Below are 13,771 nucleotides of genomic sequence, written 5' to 3' on the forward strand. Positions count from 1 at the left end.
CTCCTGCTCCGGATTTAATCCGGAGTTCTCCGGTGTGAGTACATTGCTGAGTGGGGCCCCTGCAGCTCGGGGGCCCCCCGCACTGCGGGGGATGCGGTGGTCTGTGTTATGCCCATGAACCCTGCTCAAGCAGCAGCCACAATTCCTGTCGGGTTGAAGTCACAATCAAATCCCATATTACCTTGTGCTTAACCCTCTGGCAGCTTGGCACAAAGCAGTCAGGCTTACCTTAAAGGCAACGTGTCAAAGTATTTATGCAGCACTTCAAACAGTAATAAAGTGAAAACGAACACAAGAAAAATCTCACACCAATTTAGAAATATAGAGTAAAATGTAATAAATTATTTGGCACCAAAACCCAATCAGTACAACCTGACATATGCAACTTTAAAGGTTCGGGTAAAAATAGTGCCTACAAGTACTAAGCGCCAACTGTGGTTATCTGGCCGCGCCAGAATGGGACAAAGTCACAAGATTTACTTTGTCAGGTTGAATTGGCAGTTTAAAACTGCACACACAAGCAGCCATGGCAGGCCTGAGACATGTTTAAAAACTCCTTAAGCAGGTGTCACATTAAGTGCGGCAGGCCCATTTATAGAATGTAATTTGCAGGACCTGAGTACTTGTGGTACCACTTGACTAGGGACTTACAAGTAAATTAAATGTACAAATTGGGTGTTATCCAATTTCACCATGTATGAAGGCGATACAAGCACTTTAGCACTGGTTAATATTGTTAATATTGTTAAAGTGCACAGTGTCCTAGGGCCAACAAAATCAAGATCAGCAAGAAATGGAGGAGTAAAGCAAAACATTTGAGGGAAGACCATTCAAAGGCAGACAAGCCTAACACTAGCTCGGTTGTAGCTTTAACAGATATTGATCTTACAGCCAGAGAGTACTTTTAAGAAAGCAAGGACTGTTTTGTCTGAATCACTGCATTTGTAACTACATAATAAAATAAGTGTATCCTAGTTTCACTACAGACACTCAAATAGTATAGTCCAGTATTCCACTTACTGTTTTCAATTAGCTCTTCCCTACTTGAAAAAAAACATCGTTTTCATGCTACCTGCACCACAATAAACAGAAAATATAAAATAGACATGCTGGGTAACTTGCGTTATATGTTCCTTTAATGCTTTCGCTAGATTTTTATGGCATTTACAAACCACTCAGCCTTAGGCCTCATGATTTTTTAATTCACCAGAGCCACTTGCTAAAGCTAAATTGCAGTTACTCAGTTAGGTTTCCCTAACAAAATAAAATATATTGTTACAAAGGGGTCTCTAGTTTGCAGAGGTTTTCACCCTGTCCAAGCAGGGACCACCACTCTAGTCAAGGTAAGTCAAATACACACCCTAACTTAACCTGTGCTCACCCACTGGTAACTTGGCACAGAGCAATCAGGCTTAAATTGAGAGACAATGTGTAAAGTATTTGTGCAACAGTTAAATTACAGAAACACAATGAAAACACCACAAAAAGAATCTGAGCAGGTTTAGAAAATAGAGAATATTTATATGAGTAAAACAGAATCAAAATGACAAAAATTTTAAAAGTAGGAGCCAAGATGTGAATTCTGGAAAATTAAATGTGAAAACAGTGCTTAGAAGTCACTAGAGTTCAAAAGGTTACTTAAGGTCGTGAGAGACCGGTGCATATCAACAGTTCGGACCGACCATGATCGTTGGCTTGTGGGCAACAGGACCCAGACAAGTCCCGCTGAGGAAATACCTTGGATGGAGCTTTGGAAAACGTCAAGAGTCTACTTCATCATCGAGCCGCGCAAAGCGGGTCCCTCGTCTTTGTCAAGGACCGTGAAGGTGAATGCAATGTGTCGGCATCGCGCCGCGGCGAGTGTCCTCATTGAGCAGCGCAGGCTGTGGATTCTTGACCATCAGGCAGCCTCTGCGTTGAAGGCGCTGTCGTCAAATTTCTCACGCAGTCGAGTCAATTCAAAGGTTTTTGCAGAAATCTGCTGAGGAACCCACTTCTGAGGTCCAGTACAGGAGGGGGTAACTCAGGCAAGGATAGGACTCAGAGGTGGCAGAGTCCAGCAGGATTGCAGGAAGTCTTTTTTGTCCCTGAGACTTCAGAAAACAGAAGGCAAGCCAGCTAGCCCCTTGATTCACTCTGAGTTCAAGTGAGATGGGTCCAGTCCTTGTCCTCAGTAGGGCAGAGATCATCAGGCAGCAGGGCAGCTCAGCAGAGTAGAGAAGGAGTTCCTCAGAATAGTCAGGCACAGCAAAGTAGCAGCCCTTACAGCACCGCAGTCTTTACTAGAGCAGAGTTCTTTCTAGGTCCAGAAGTGTGCTGATTTGGTGGGGTCTGAGCCCTGATACTTATAGCATAAAAGGGCCTTTGACCTAGGGGTGACTTCAAATGAGTTTTCTGGAGTGCAAAAGGATCCCTTTCAGCCCAGTCCTGTCTGCCAGGCTACCTATGGGGGTAATCAGACCTTTGTGCGAGGACAGGACACAGCATATTCAGTTGTAAGTGTGAGACACCTCTCCCCCTTCCTGCCCAGGATGGCTATCAGAATTCAGAAGAGTCAACTGCCACATCCAGCCCTTCCTGTGTTTGGAGCTGTCTGGAGGGAATGCACAAAGTGTAGCAGTCACCCAGCCCAGACGTGTATTAGAGACAGTCTGCAGGCACACAGAGCAAAGTTAAGAGCAGAGAAATGTCCACGTCCTAAAAGTGGCATTCCTAAAATGGTAATGTCAAATCCAACTTTACCACTAATGAGGATTTATCACTACCATAACAAAGATATGAAACATGAAGCAGCTAATCCTTTCCAATCAGGAATTACATTTTAAGAGTGTTTTAAGGAATCCCCAATCCTAGCCTATGCGAGGAGTAGGCCTTACAGCAGTGAAAAACGAGTATAGCTATTTGTCACTGCCAGGTCACGTAAAACAAGTATTTTTCCTGCCTTTTAGTTACACAGCACCCTGCCCTTAGGATCACTCAGGGCCTACCTTATGAGTGACTTATGTGTAATAAAACTGGAGTATACGGCTTGGCAATTGGCTTTAAAAGCAAAGTCAAAGTGGCAGTACATTGAACATAAAGGCCCCCCAATGGCAGGCCTGAGACAGGTTTGAAAGGCTACTTGTGTGGGTGGCACAGCCAGTGCTGCAGGCCCACTGGCAGCATTTAGATTACAGACCTTGGGCATATGGTACAGCACTGTACAAGGGACTTACAGGTAAACTAAATATGCCAATCAGGTGTACACCAATTTTACCATGTTTAGGGGAGAAGCACACGCATGGTTGCACTGGTCGTCAGTGGTAAAGTGCTCACAGTCCCAAGGCCAATAAAAAGTGAAGGGAAGTAGGCAAACATTTGGAGGGAGACCACCCTAAGGATGACAGGTGTGTATGCGCGTAATGGTGAGGCACCCGTACACATAGAATCACTCTCTATCTTCCACAAAAACACACACTTCAGTGAATGAAAACAATAAGGCATAAGTTCAGTTCATCATTTTCTTCCAGTACGATCAACAAACCAAAAACACCCACTGTGGCCAAGGGGTACAAGATGCCGAAATGCGTTGGGTGTTTTTGATTTGTCATCGCACTGGAATAAACTAATGAACTGAACATTTGCCTTATTGTATTCCTACACTGGAATGCATTTATCTGTGGAAGAGAAGATGGAGATTGATTGTAGATATAGATATAAATATATATATACACAGACACATTTACACAAGATAAAGAATCAATGCAGTAATTAGACTAACTTTGTTAGCCTAATCAAGTATCACTATTTTACTTTCTTTAGATGATCAGATGAATGGTATCTATTTTCTCTTTGGCTAACATAGTACACAGACCCTGTCTCTCAAACATGCATAAAAATGAAAAACTAGAGCACACGTTCAATAATATTTCCAGAAAGCAAGGACATATTTTACAGACCTTCTATGTTCCAAATTTAAATTTAGGGGTCAAAAGGTGCAATTTGTGTCTCAGTGACATAGGAGGGCTGGGGAAGTATAAGTCACATGATTTGTTGTTTCCATTCAGCTCCCTTGTCATTTATGGCCTTAGTCTGAGGTACCACATAAATTGAACGACTTTAGAACTAACTTATACGACCACCAAATGAGAATACTGTGGCTGCAAATGACAGATCTCAATTCACAGACTTGCAATTTGGATACATTTACAGGAACAGGTTGTAACTACAACTACAGAAAATCCGTCAAGTGGCCAGATTCTCTGGAAATCTAGAGAGATCTCAGGGAGCGGGCTGTGGTGGCCACTGTGGAGCATACAAAGTTAAGCCTTTGTGTGTAAACCCAAACATTAACAATGCCTTTTTCTTACCCTAAATTTACAGAAAGTCTTTCCAATAAAAGTTGGATGTAAGAGTTTGATTATGGTGTTAAAGTGTTCCAACACCCTCATATTCCCTGTGGGGCCACATTGAAAAGAAAACATGGACAGTAAAATTGTACATGTAGTAATTTTACCTAGTCATGTGGATTTTGAATATAAACCTGCAGGCAGTTGCCAGGAGTAAAGTTGAGGTAAGCAGATGTATTGTTGTAATTTCCGAGATTTCCAAGAGCACTCCAGAGATTTTTGTGTGAATTCAAAATATGAGCAAAGCCAAGGCTCACAGACCTACTTATTCCTTTCAAAATTGGCCAAAGAGACTCTATTGAATGTGTCTCTGACCCTCATCGTCGTTTCCAGGTCAAGTGGCTACTCTGATTAAAAGAACTGTCTTATGCATGAGGTCATCTGGACTCCAAGTGGGTCCCCTGCCAAAGCAAGAAAAGCTACTTTTAATCCAAGAAGGATACTTAGCCCAAACAATCGACCTATTTCAATCTGTTGTGGGTTTTTGATGAAAAGATTTTGGAAGAAACTCTTGCACCAAGAAAATCACCTTCAAGCTTCCCATGCAAGCCTACAAAGCCCTCCACTACCCCAGACCTTCATACCTCAACCACCGCCTCTCCTTCTACATCCCCACCAGACATCTCCGCTCTGCCCACTGGCCCTGGGCACCATCCCAAGGATCCGTAAGACTACGGCTGGAGGGGGATCCTTCTCTTACCTCGCTGCGAAGACCTAGAATTCCCTGCCCCTGCACCTGAGGTAATCTCCATCTTTGCCACAATTCAGTAAGGATCTCAAGACCTAGCTCTTTGACTGAACAGCAGACCTCAAACCCTCCCCCCCCCCCCAAACCAGCGTCTTGAGACCATCACGGGTGAGTAGTCACGCCTTATAAGACTCTGATTGATTGGTTGCACCACTCATGTTCAGTACACAGTCTCATACTGACAACTCTGGAAGACCACTAGAAATGTATAAAGATTTCAAACACCCAAGGTTTTATACAACAACTTTAGATTCACATTCCCTTCTTATTTTATCACAGCTTCCATTGTATCGTCTTCTTTTATACTTTTTTCAGCAGTAAGCACCACACAAATAACAATGTAACGCAAAACATTAGCTAGCATTGTAATGTATTACTCTAATACAAGCATGTAGGCACAGGTTGGAGCCATTATTCCATGCATGTGACATTGTGAAACAGAAAATAACAGTTGCAACCGCTTGCACTTTGTGTAACAATATGTTGTCATGTCTCAGTATTGATGACTGTCCAGCCGGCAAGACAGTTAAAGCGCTCTGTAGGCAAATGCTAAACATCTGTGATTTCCTTACAAGCATTAAACACAAACCTACAAAGTGGCCAGCAAAACATGTCCATACAGTGCAGTCATCGCGAGGGGGGGGGGGGGCTCAATGCTCTACAAACACAAATTGTCAAGCCACTGACTTAACACACAAGAGTAGGATCAGACGTACCTTCTCGGTTCCAATGAGTGCACTGCGATGACCTTCTCAAAGCTTGCCACAAACACCTCCAGCCACTGCTGCAGGTAGTGCAGATCTTTCTGTAAAAAATAAAATCAGAGTGGCACAGAGGTAAGAAACAGGAAATACACGCAGTAAAATAGTTTGTAGAGTAGACAGCCTAACAAGGAACAATAGCGGTGTCCATAAATAGGTCTGCAAATGTTAAGATACTCAGGTGGAACTATATGCATGCAAGGAATCTAAACATAAATATTTCATAACTAAGGGTGCCCAAAGTGGCTCCTGGAAAGCAAAACCCAGGCCAGGTTTTCAGAATGTTCACATAAGATAAGCATACACGAAAATAATCTATAATAATGGAATTCACATTGGGAGGTTAAGATTCAGTCCAAATTCTCAGGATCACACTGATTACATAAAGGAGTTCCATCAATCTGCATTGTATGTACATTTACGAGGTTAGTCTGAAAATGTGGCTGGATGTGGCCCTCCGGGACCTACGATGACACCAGATTTTCATTGTCAAGGGTTTGCCTGAAAATCGGGTATTTAGTGTCCTTCCTAAACCAGTGGTAGGTATCCACACTAATAACATTTTCCTTAATTTGTAATTTTATCTCTCAAGGTTGTTTTCACTGAAATCTTCTTGGAATGCATAGAACTGCATTAACTCCGCCAGAAAAATAGTAAAATAGCCTCTTATACACACAAATGACGATTGGTCGAAAATGCGCAGTCAACTTCAGGAACATTGCAAGAAAAACAAGCATTAGCAAAGACAATCGTTCAGCTTACATGTAGCAAAGTATGTAAACGCTAACATGCATAGAGGCTGTTGTGTTAATGGTGGTGATAATGATAGTGCTGGAAATTATGGTAATAATGGTCTTGGTAATGGTGGTTACAGTTAATATGTGGGTTCTGACAAAAAAAATTTTTTTAAACCTAATGCAAAAAATATATCCAAACATGAACTACTTTCTCCATAAAAATCATGTAGGAGTTAAGGAATTGAACAAGTGCTGATTGAGTCTATTTTTCAGATGTAAAATAGTCCCTCACACTTTGCGTTCAAGCACTATCTACGAGAAGAAATGACACAGTCAATACCATGCGGTGTGTTAGTGGAACAGTTGTGCTTGGAGCCAAAGTCTGCTCTCTATTTTTTTATTTTAAAGAATTGGTAACAATATGTCTTTCAGACAGCTAAATTGTCAAGACGGCGTAAACATAAATGGGAAACATGTGTTGCAATATGCAATGGAATGTAACTACTTCCCATGACTGCCTTCACATCTGCTGGGGTTTCACGCTGGGAAACATGTGTTGCAATATGCAATGGAATGTAACTACTTCCCATGACTGCCTTCACATCTGCTGGGGTTTCACGCTTGCATCAAGGTGCATAAACATGCTCGGGGTAGGTAAGATTCCACTACGTAAGATTTTTCATCTGTTTCTTCAGTCTCCATGAGATAGTTCAGAATAAGCAATAGGCAAGGCCAGACTAATATCATAAAGAATTTAGAAATTCTTCTGTTACAGTCACATCCCTGCTAACCTTTGTTGGAAAAACATTGACCAGCCGTCTATGAAAAAGACAAGATCCTGCACTGATGGCCCTCAGAAGATGAGATGAATCCATGAGAGCCATCTTTGATTCAGAGCTCAGCCTCAGATGCCACATAAAATAACGTGCTGGGCTCTGTTCTGACATACTTACTTAAACCTATATTACTACTATGCTCCAAGAAATCCTTGGCAGCACTTTCCCATTTTGGGTGCTACCACTGGCTTTACATCTGCATATTGTATTGATCTCAGGGTATGTGGTACAGTTGGTTGAAGTCATTCATTGGGATTATGTCTGTTCAATGCTGTACCCAATGCATGGGCTCCCAACCAAATACCCACCCGCTCTGCACAAAGTACCGCACTCAAGACCATGTAAATGGCTAACGAGAAAACCAACCAGCCTACAAAGAAAGAAACCCACTGCCATGCTACTAGCTAGTACTGGACACAAGAAAACCACAGAGGTAGCAAATCCTGTACCGACAGTCACCGGTGAAACTTACTCAAAGTGCCCGTGCCATGGTACTCAATTCCACCGCCACCATCATGGTAGGCACCTCAATTCTGGGACAGTAGAGCTTGGCACAGATAGGTCCGGGTGCGTCAATAGACTAATGCATCAACTCCATCGACCTGTGTTTGCTCCAAGGCCGCAGGTTTGAATCCTGGTGGATGCGCTCAGCCTTTCATCCCCTGAGGTCAATTAAATGAGTACCAATGAGTTGGGTAACAATACACATTTGTTTTGGTCACTATCACCAGGGTACCACCTTTAGGAGGAATGCTGTGCAGCCCCGACCTCATTATGCAAATGTGTCTCCAAGGCTACAACACACAACACTTATGAGATACACAGACCCCGAGGGGGGGGAAGCTACAACCTCGAGGGTGGGGGAGCTACAACCTCAATGTAAACGAGAAACCATATGAGGATAAAAACTCTACCCTCAGTGCAAACGAAACTCAATCTGAGAAAACTCACTACTGCCACAATGAACACAAGACCCAAATGAGGGTTAAACACCATACTCTGGTGGGGAGAGGTGTGGCGCCGCGGCCAGGGCGACTGACGTTGGAATCTGAAGATCACGGTTCGATCCTCGGCTCCGGCGGCAGGCCAGCCCAGCACCATGTGACTCTGGGCAATAGCTTGCTTAATCTTCCCGACGGCCCCCAGCGCCTAGAGACCCTTACGGGTGATTGTGCGCTTTACAAATGTGGATTATTATTATTATTATTATTACTCTCAATGTACACAACACTCGATCTGAAGATAAAACCGTAATTCCTCAATGCAGCAAAAACTCGATCTGAGGGCCTCAGTGCTTAATTTGTAAAAACGTAGTGCCGGGGCCCTTGACAGGAGGACACTAGAGCTTGCACCATCCATTGCCCCTGGCAGCACTGCCAATGAACGAACCAGCACCCTACTAATCATCACCCTCTTAAAAGTGTGACAATTCTTACTATTACTGGCCCCCAAAGCTATAAGAGTGGCTTTGGAGGGAAATACTATTAATTGGAAATGTAACTAATAAACAGAAGTTGTTGTGCGTGTACCTTAATTGGCAGACACCACTACCATGTGGCAGACAGTCATAAGCCCCGGTGCTGGCAATTAAGTGCCGGTGCTGTGAACCTAAAAGCACCGGCACAAATTAAGCACTGCTGCCACTAGAGGGCCTCCTCTCTCTGGTCACAGCAGGATCCCATCCACTCTTCCAACAAACAAGCTTTGCCCCCATATTTGATCATTGGCGCCCCTGCACCGCTCTGCTGCCATCCCAGGGACTTTCTATCCACGTAGGGCCTTTCCCCGTCATATGATGACATCCTTTCCTGCTTCTGTTATCAAAGGTCCTCAAACTTTTTAACACCATGGGGAATGTCTAAAAACACAATGTCCTTCCCCCTCCTTCTGCAAGAGTCCTAACAACCCATCCTCCTGTATTGTTATTGGACCTACATTTTGAAGCATTGTGGTTTGTAAAGACATTTGACCTTCTCTGGAGTTTCTGGTCTCACCTACAGACAGCTTTTACCTGTCTGCTGTCAAAGATCTCTCTAGAGTGGACTTTGGGTCAGTCACTGGTTACCATTGGCTGTTTGCTTTGTCAATCTCATTTTCTTGCTTCTTATTCGATGGGTTTCTTCCCTTTCAGCGTTTTTCTCTTCCCTGGAACCTAGCGTCTGTGCCATCCTTTTGATTGGGAGACATGTTTCCTCCCATTGCTAAGATCTAGGGAAACTAGGCATTTCTTTTTCCTTCATCGCTCCATGCCAGTGCATGAGTTTTCTTGCCCCCTCCTTCTTTTGCTGCTTCTCCGCTGAAATTCCCACCCCCAGACTCACTGCACTGCACTCTCCTGCCACCCCGACTCATCCTCTGCTTCTTCCTTTCATTCCAGTTTGGTCTGGTTTTTAATGTTACACCTCCCCCTCAAACAGCTCTTTCTTTGCTGACCCCTCCTCCAACACCAGTTAGCACTCACAACCACTCCCACGCACTCCACTCTCCTCACTCTGCCTGGTTCTTTTATTCTGTAAAAAAAAATATATATATATACATATATACATATACATATATATATATATATATATATATATATATATATATCCAAAACTGAAGGTTGCCCCCAAATGAGAGAAGCCAGCCAGCAGCTCCATAGTTCAATTTATTTGACGAAAATCATGCACACAGGCATCTGAACAAACACCAGCCTCAGCAGTCCATAAATCACCAGACGCGTTTCGGGAAGTTGATCCCTTCTTCTGTGGTAGCCTGTTAACAGAAAGACGGCATTTCGTGCACTTTTATTTCCAAGTTCCTGCCCCAGTGGGCGTGGCCACTCCCCTGGCCTTCTGGATCTAGTAGTGCATGAATACATTAAGCTCGAGTGGGTCCGTCTAAGTGTGAAACAAAATCAGGCATTCTTTTAACCCAAGTGGGCAGAAGCAAAGTCTCGTAACAGATGCCTGTTCTGCTTTGTTGAAATTTCAAGACGCAGCCTCCGATTTTGTTTTACACTTAGACGGACTCACTCGAGCTTAATGTATTCATGCACTACTAGATCCAGAAGGCCAGGGGAGTGGCCACGCCCACTGGGGCAGGAACTTGGAAATAAAAGTGCACGAAATGCCGTCTTTCTGTTAACAGGCTACCACAGAAGAAGGGATCAACTTCCCGAAACGCGTCTGGTGATTTATGGACTGCTGAGGCTGGTGTTTGTTCAGATGCCTGTGTGCATGATTTTCGTCAAATAAATTGAACTATGGAGCTGCGGCTGGCTTCTCTCATTTGGGGGCAACCTTCAGTTTTGGGGATATATGGATATATATATGGAGATATATATATATGGAGATATATATATATATATAATATATATATATATATATATATATATATATATATATATATATATATATATATATATATATATATATATATATAATTATATATTTTTTTTTTACAGAATAAAAGAACCAGGCAGAGTGAGGAGATATATATATATACACACATATATATATATATATGAACTCAAGCTGCTAGGTTGGTCCGTTGTTTAAAAAAAAATGTTTTGCACAACTTTTAAACTATTTTTTTAATTTTTTGCTCCAAGAAAGTGTCCACTGTCTTGGAACAGTAAATTAAATCAAAAACAACATGGATGGCATGTCATGAAACAAGCATCATGAGACACGATGGTACGTATGTCTCATCGCACTGCTTTTCTTTTTTTCCAATGTGTTTTGCATTAGAAAACTGAATTTTTCCTCTTTGCCAATATTGAACAGCATCAGCAAAAAGCGGAGTCCTATTTGCTTTGCTAACGCTTGTTTTGTTACTGCTGTGCTTAAATGTCTGAATTTTGTAGTTGGTCTTTTTTGGTTTATTTTGATGTTGCCAATGAAGATATTTCACTCACATTCTTGTACAGGTTTATTTTGATATTCAGTTTTTGAGTTACAGCCTAGCTGGTGTTTGGTTGTTGAAGTGATAATTGAAAGCAGGCACTTTGCACTGTGTATTTTTCTGGTACTGCAATTGGAACGGAAACTTAACAGTTACAATTTATTACTCACCTAGTTCGGTAGGTTGCCCTTTGCTGATGTTTTTGCTATTGCTGATTTTGGATTTTTCTTCTTCAATTAGGTTTTTTATTGATAATCTGAATGAACACACGTTGGCTGTTGGTATTCTCGATGTTGTTTGAAAATATTTTGCATGCTAGGGTCATCCTTGTTTTAATCACACGACTCGGCATGAAAATAATTTCCAAAATGGAAATATGATTTTACACAAAAGAGGAACACGGTAAAACTAATTAAGAGTGCGAGCGTGGGCGCTGGTCATGCGGTGGCCAATGTTTCCAAGCCTTCCCTAAATTTATTTCGCTGCTTATCCGTCTAAGTCACTCCGATAAGCACACATTATGCACAGTTATGAGGACGCGTGTAATTGGCTCGCCAGACTGCACAGCTCCAGCCTGTCCCAATCCGTAAATCAGCAACCCCAGTTCACACATGCTCCGACTAGCAATGAAACAGGCGTAGACCATAAGTGGCATAAGGGGTCCTCAAACCTGCACTCCCACCCTGAAACCCATCTCTTAAAAGGCCTTTCAGGGGCCAAAAGTGTTACAGCAAACAAATGAATGACAGAATGTTGACATTGCAAACATTCTCCCCCAGTCAAAAGATCTGGGTTAAATCCATCATTGTTTTGCTCACTAAGCCACCACAGTTTGGACCCAGCCATATGCAAATCAGTCTTGACCCTGTGCCCCATGGGAACAATCCAGACCGGACTGCCAGGCCAGATCCTACCTGGACCGGAAACAAGCACCCTGGGACCGGTTTCAGGGTATGTCACCCTTCTTCAGCCAGGCTAGCTTGAATCCAGTGACACCCTAAGTGTGGTGACCCACTGATCCAACCAACCCCACATTTTACCTTTCCGATGAGCCGATTATTCCTTCGCCATTCCACTTTTCAACACTCTTTTTTCGCAACCTCGTCACCACTCAACATTCCTCGCCACGCCACTTTTGAACAGTCCTCTGATCCTCTTAGTTCTCAACATACAAACGTGAACATTATTCCATTAAAATCCGGTGAGCATGTTAAACCACAGTTCCTAGGTTCTTGATTGATAGACATTCAATCATTGGCAGGGCACTGCCAGCCAAGCAATTGCCCGGGCACATCCTCCCAGTGCACTGCCTGCCAGGCAATTTCCAGGTAACCTTAACACATACATTCTCCCAGATCACTGCTAGCCACTCAATCATCCCCATGGCACCGCAGCCATGCAAACCCTAGTGCAACTGCCAGGGCTCCTCCACCCATGCAAACGCCAGGGCACCTCCAACCACACAACCTCTCAAGTCACCATCACCCAAGCAATCCGCAGACCACTTGCAGCAGCACAATATCCAGGGCACTGCCAGCCCCACAATGCCCATGGCACTGCCAGCCAGGGCAATGTTAGCCACATAATCATCCACAGGGCACTGCCAGAGACAGGGCCGGACTGGGAACAGCAACCAGCCCTGGAAGGTTGCTCCTCGACTGGCCCTTGGAACGGGAATGCTAGCAAAAAGCACTTCTCCTGCTTTTCTTACAGGGGGTCGTTATTGCAGCACTGCTGCAAAACCGGTCCCCAGTAAGAAAACCGGCCACGGTTGGCACAAAACCGGCACCCACCCCTTCAGCCCACCGGGGAAATTGCTTGTGCCCACTATGGCCAGTCCGTCTCTGACCAGACAAGCAATACCTAAGGCAGAGCTCCTAAAGGAGCTGCCAACCACGCAATCGCTAGTGAATCTCCAGTCACACAATCCCATAAGGCACCTAAAGCCATGCAATTCTTGGGGCACCGCTAATCATGAAATCTAGAGGCCACAGCTACAAGATCTTCAAAGCACCTCTAGCCACAAAGAGATCATAGCACCAGCAGCCAACTAATCCCCTTGCAAACAACAGCCTGGTTTTCCACATGGTTTCTGGGTGTAAGGTTCTCACTAACCCCTGCCCTCAGTCTCGCATCTTCCAGGAACCAACCTGTTTTCCAAATCACCTGGAACGGCACGGAACTACTGTGGACACAGTCAGCCTCTTGATCACAGTCCATGGGTTTGTCCTGAGCAGAGCAGAAGGGGATAGACGGAACCATCACGCAGCAGGAAATAAAAATAGCCATCCGATCCCTTAACCGGGGTAAGACTCTAGGACAGGACGGTCTGCCGGTAGAGTTTTACCAGTCATACTCTGAGACCCTGGTCCCTGTCTTGGAGAAAATCTATAAGGAATCATATGAACTTGGTCACTTG

At 43.7% G+C, this 13,771-nt stretch overlaps 1 protein-coding gene across 1 annotated transcript in view; it reads right to left on the bottom strand.

Moving 5' to 3' along the window:
• NBEAL2 (neurobeachin like 2) overlaps nucleotides 1-13,771 on the bottom strand; it is a 682,983-nt gene that overhangs the window by 404,542 nt on the left and 264,670 nt on the right. The window contains exon 2 of the mRNA XM_078662556.1: nucleotides 5,853-5,941. Within this exon, the coding sequence (XP_078518682.1) occupies nucleotides 5,853-5,941 (89 nt within the window). The remainder of the gene's footprint in view (nucleotides 1-5,852; nucleotides 5,942-13,771) is intronic.

Source organism: Lissotriton helveticus, chromosome 10 (assembly GCF_964261635.1).
Source record: "Lissotriton helveticus chromosome 10, aLisHel1.1, whole genome shotgun sequence".
In the NCBI taxonomy this organism is placed as follows: domain Eukaryota; kingdom Metazoa; phylum Chordata; class Amphibia; order Caudata; family Salamandridae; genus Lissotriton; species Lissotriton helveticus.